The sequence below is a fragment of the Bos mutus genome, chromosome 4, assembly GCF_027580195.1.
Source record: "Bos mutus isolate GX-2022 chromosome 4, NWIPB_WYAK_1.1, whole genome shotgun sequence".
NCBI lineage: Eukaryota > Metazoa > Chordata > Mammalia > Artiodactyla > Bovidae > Bos > Bos mutus.
Window position 1 is genome coordinate 104175552 of NC_091620.1, and position 5466 is coordinate 104181017.

Genomic DNA, 5466 nt, shown 5'->3' on the forward strand with positions numbered 1-5466 from the left:
GGGTTTCTTTTTCTTTTCTGTTCTTTCTTTTTTTTTTTTTGTCAGTCTGGGATTGTAAATAAAAATGCAGGAGTCCAAACTGCTTCTTTTTCATCATGTAATGTCTTAAGCTCATTAAACAAGTAAAAACGCTGCCATGTTTGCACAGATTCTTCTGGTGGGGGAAAATGTCTGCTTTAAAAAGTTGTTTTGATGGATACTCCCAAAGAGAAAAAGAGGCTCAGAGCCTGGATCCCAAGGGGTGAGGGAAAATATCCTTACAGTGAGAGGCTTCAGGAGCACTGGCTTAGAAACCAGTCTCTCTCTCTCTGTTTCTCCTTCTCTCTCTCTAAGATTCAAAATCAATTACTGAGGCTGCTCAAGGGAAAAGGCAGGTGGAGAAAGGAATTTTAAAAAGAAAAGCGGGAAGGAGGGAGGCAAAAAAAGAAAAAGGCAGAGTATGAGAGAGAGAGACCAAGGGGATGGGAGAGGAGAGAGAAGGGAACAAGCGCCCAGTCTGGCCACACGTAAGAGTTCTCCCGAGCCTGCTCCTTCGGCTCGGTTTGGCAGATGCAAGCAGGTCCCGGATCCTCCTTGCCTTGTTCAGACGTCGCCCTAGGGTATCTTTTGCCCTTGGATAACTCACATCATCTGTGGTCTCTGCATCGTGTCCTGGTGTGGAGAGGAGTACCAATGCGAGTAACCGGGCATGTAGCTGTTGGGGGGCATACTGACGCCCTTGGCCGAGGCGGAAACGTCCCACACCGGAGGGAGCGCCGGCGAGCGCGGCGACAGGGCCGCGGAGCCCGGGAGAGGGTCGCTCTCGTGCGGGTTACTGCCCTGCTTCAGCAGTTTCTTAAACTTAGAGCGTTTGTTCTGAAACCATATCTTCACCTAGAAAGAAACGCAGCAGCGATCATTAGGCCCGAAAAACATTGAACCGGTGCCTACAGTGAAAAAAGAAAAAAAGACAACCCGCCAACGCGAAGCCCTCAAGACCCCGCCTTCCTCCACTTCTTTCTAGCCGCTCCCCTCTCCCCGCCACTTCACCCCACCCCACCCTACCCGCCCGCCGTTTACTTGGTTTACTTGGTATCTTGTCGGGATACCTAAAGTCATTGTAACTTCTCAGTTAGATAGAAGCCTAGGTTTGAAACAACAGCATAAGAATAAAACTAGAATAAAGGCCAAGGAGATAGCCAGGTTCAAACTCTAAAGGAGGATTTTTACACGGTGAATTTTTCAGATTGAAGCTAACTGGATGCACTTCCTCTAATAGTCTGGATGTACCCTGAGCAAACGACTGAGAGCAGTTTAAAACCCAAACGCGTTGAATATACATACATAGGCATACACTGCATATGCCACCCACTGTACATGGAGCACCTTTCTTCTGACATAATCCTGCAGCAATGAGTGACTGTGCCTCATTCATTCCCTACTTGGTATGTTGTTTAGTCAAATTGTGGTCATGATTGTTAGAGCAGGCACTAAAAGTCAAAGGGCTCCTGAATATTAAATGCAAACCAGGAGTCTAGGATAGGAGCGTATCCAAGCTAACATCCCAGATCTACTTTATGTGAAGAAGGACCTTCTATGGTACAGCTTCATTTACCTTTAAAATTACTTAGCCTTAGGAATCTGCTTTTCCAAAAGGAGTAGAAGTTACTGAATAGCAGGAATCCCTTCATCTCAAACCCCAAATATTTCCAGTGGCATCATGGTGAGAGAAAGCAGGCTGAATTGAAAAGAAAGAGCTTAAGGAGCATCTGTGCTGAGACAGTCAGTCTCAGTCTCAGCACACAATCAGTCCCCAGCCAGGGTCTCAGAGACCTGATGTCCCCTTGCTGAAGAGCATCCATTTCAGATGAGGCCTACCACCCCATGCAGCCAAGTTAATCGACAGGGACAAAAACCTCAGGTGTCTGCAGCCTGGCTCTCTGACAAGGGTCCTAATATACCTACCTAAAACCTCTTCCTGTGAAGTCTAAAATGCCCCATATGTCTTTCAAATTAGTAAGACCGGAGAACTTCAGCAACTGTACTTAACCGAGGCTTCATCTGCTATAATTTGGGCACATTCCTCTTTGATCTCCGGCTCTGCCATTATGCCCAAATTCTGTGATCCAGATTCCTTAGCCTGCACCAGCCAGTCAACCAGGATGATTTAACCAACTGAACTGAGGACAATTTTCAGAAAGACTCACCTCACTCATCCTAGGATGAACAGTTTTCACCTTGGTCACTTTACCAAATCCTATTGGAACCTGTGCATGTCTGGCTAACCCATCCTTTTCACTTCATAATTCTTTCAATGTCAATGAGTTATAATCCTCTTAAAGTCCCAGGGCCCACAAAAGGATCCTTAAGAAACATGGGTCTCATACTGCCCGCCTGGTCTGAATATCTTTTTCTCTTTCTCCTACTTGTTTGCTCTCTTTTGTGTTGCTCTACTGGAATAGGACTTGATTAAATAATGAGTTTGACCACCAAAGGAACTAGGCTGGGGTGGGGTCGCTGAGGGTGGGGGGGTGGGGGGGAGGATGTGCAAATCCAATCCAGTATTCAATACCAGGTCATTTATTCCAAACTGTGTTGTCCCAGAAAAGTGCATAACTGGAGCAAAGGCATTTGTCATTAAGCTCCTTCCATCTTTGGTTGACTAGGCCAAGAATTCCTCCTGATGAGCTCCCTGCCCGATCTGCAAGTGAGGGTCAGCATTTCAGGGCTTCTCTGGAATTACCTGTGTTTGTGTCAGTCCTAAGGAAGCTGCCAGTTCAGCTCTCTCGGGAAGCGCCAGGTACTGAGTCTGCTGAAAGCGATGGTTTAAAGCCTGGAGCTGCAGGCTGGAGTAAATGGTCCGAGGCTTCCGAATCTTTTTCCCTTTGCCATTGAACCTGATTTCCCCATTTTCAATCACTGTGGTTTTTTGTTGATCTGCAAGCAAAGGATTCAGAGGAGTGATCACTCGTGAGGCTACTGCTGCAGTCTCCCCGAGCTTGGCCTGGCCTGTGCCGAGACTCTTCAAAGCCATGAACAGTTTCCTCGAAGCGTCCCCAAGCCATCCTGACCTCTCTGGGTTCCCAGTGCCCGGGTAATCCCGGCGGCTGCAAAAGCTACTTTCAGACCCTGACTCTGGCTCTAAAATAACGTGCGGTGGTTGGGTGAAGGGAGCGCCCTGGGCCGAGTGGCAAACAGCCTAGCTCCGCCGCAGCGGAGGCGGCGCCGGCCGCTCTCCGGGATGCGCGGCGCCGCGGGGCGGCTGCTCTCTCCGCCGAGGAGCAGGGCCCCCTCGGTCTGGCTTTACAGTGCCTTCAGGTGTGCTTGCACCCTAGTGATTTTGCGGCCAGTTGGCTTGATGTCACTAGCTCGAAGCCGGGTGCATCAAGATACCTCGGTGTGTTCGAAAATGAGTCTGCCGAGAGGGACCAAAACCCAAACAAAACACTACCAGAGGCTCAGATCAGCACCGGAGCGGGTTGAGCCTCACGCGGCAACTTTGTCCCCCACGAGTGCTGAGCCCTGGGCTTCACTTCTACGAACAAAGGAGTAGCCAGCAGCTATCACAAACCCAAGGGAGAGGGCCCCCGTAAGAAGTAGGGGTGGGAGACATCTCAAAGTCCGCGGGAGAGAGCCCAATTGTCACCAGCTTAACCAGAGCCGGAGGCCATGCCAGCTTCCCCCCGGGTCACCGAAGCGCACCAGCGCTCCACGCAAAGTAGGCCACCGGCTGCCCGGACTAAGTGGGAGAGCAAAACACGCTCCCCAATTCTAGCCTAGAAATGTCCCCAGTCCTGCCAAACGTGGGTCAAAACCCGGAGGGGAGGAGAGGCAAAAGGGCGCACAGACCCTGCGGGCTGGAGAGCGCAGTGCGGGCCAGCTGGTCGAGCGAAGCCTGCGCCGAGTCGGAGGCGCGGCCCGAGCGACGCGCCGGAGACGAGGGAGCGAGGCGGGTCGAGCCGCAGGGAAGCCTAGGGTCCGGGGCGGCGCGAAGGGGCCCGGCCCTGCGAGGCCGGCAGGCAGGCGCCAGGCAAGCGGGCGCGCACCAGGCCTGGCCGGGGGCGCGCCGGGCCGCCTGGGGGAGGGGGCCGGCGGAGGCCTGGGCATTGAGGAAGTGAGCGGGGCGGGCGGGCGGGGTGGGGGGCAGCCGGGAGGCGGGAGAAGCGAGCTGCCCCAGCGGCCTCTCACCTGTGTCGTCCCCTCGCGTCTGGGCGGCCGCGCTGCTGTTGTGGTAGGACTGGAGGTAAGGGCTGTGCTGCGAGTGGCTCATGTAGGGGTAGGCGGCGAGCGAGCGGTGGTTGTAGGAGTTGCCGCCGCCCGACGCGTAGGGCGAGCCGTGGTGGTGGTGCTGGTGGTGGTGGTGGTGCGAGCCGGCCGCCGCCGCCGCCGCCGCCGCCGAGTGCAGGCAGTGCAGAGGGTAGTGCGCGCCTGCCATGGCCGGGGAGCTCTGCTGAGAGTGCGGCGGCGGCGGCGGCGGCGGCGGTTGCTGTTGCTGCTGCTGCTGCTGCTGTTGCTGCTGCTGCTGTTGTTGCCCGAACTCCATGAAGGCGGATTTGGACGAGTCCTGGCCTTCCAAGCCGTCAGCCATCGTAGTCATGGTCATCATCAAAACTTTGGGGGCTGGAGAAAGCCTTCTCCTGGGTTTCCTCCACCCTCCCCCACTTGGCTCGCGCCGCTCTCCCCTCTGCAGCCACCTTAGCTCTTGGGATCCTTGCAAAAAAAAAAAAAAATTTAAAAAAATTTTTAAAAAAAAAAGAGGGGGCGGAGGTGGTTCTCCCTCTCCCTCGCTCTTCTCTAATATATATATTTTTAATATAAAGAGATATAGTGAGCGGGGCCTTGTTAACTCAAAGGGAGGAGGAAGGGGGAGGGATGGGAGAGGAGAGGGGGGAGGGGGGACTCTGCTCTCCCCCCCTTCTTTTCCCCCCTTGGATTTTTTGGGGGCTGGTGCAGTTTAAGGCAGAGATTTTAAGGTGGATTCTGCGAAAGTTGCGCGTCTGCTTTCAGACTTGATGCAGACGCCACGAGTCGAATGGTTTGTCTCCAAAGGGCAGCGCCTCCCCATTGGTCAGTCGCCCCCTGACGTCACAGGCGCACGGCTTCCACTGGTGTGTGCGCCGCTCGCCGAGTTCTTCGCCTACCTTCGGCAACTCCAATCCCTGCCCCGAGCTGCAGCCGGGGGCCGCGCGGCTCCGTGCACGGGGCCTCCGAGGAGGGAGTTGCCTCCGAGGAGGGAGTTGCCTCCGCCCGGCCGGTCGCCGACGCCTCCCGCCGCAGCTCGCACCCCCAAACCCGGAGCCTCAGTTCCCAATACCGCAGCCTTGGAGCTGCCTGGCAGAGGGCTGCTCTCTCGCAGTTCCTTCGCACCCTAGCAGGCTGCCTGTGTTCCGAAGCAGTGCCCTCTGCATTTAAAGCAGGGGTCCCTCCCTTGACCTACCCCCACCCCGCCCCCAGTCCCCTGCAGTCCCGCGGGAGCGCCCTGTCACC

At 54.8% G+C, this 5466-nt stretch overlaps 1 protein-coding gene across 1 annotated transcript; it reads right to left on the bottom strand.

The window, feature by feature from the left end:
• Window positions 1-254: 254 nt before the first annotated feature.
• On the bottom strand, window positions 255-4585 carry DLX6 (distal-less homeobox 6). Its single transcript, XM_070368822.1, has 3 exons — window positions 4168-4585; window positions 2723-2916; window positions 255-873 (listed from the first exon to the last, which is right to left on the bottom strand). Exons 1-3 carry the CDS (start codon window positions 4583-4585, stop codon window positions 622-624), a joined length of 864 nt encoding a protein of 287 aa, XP_070224923.1. The 3' UTR covers window positions 255-621.
• Between the last annotated feature and the right edge of the window lie 881 nt (window positions 4586-5466).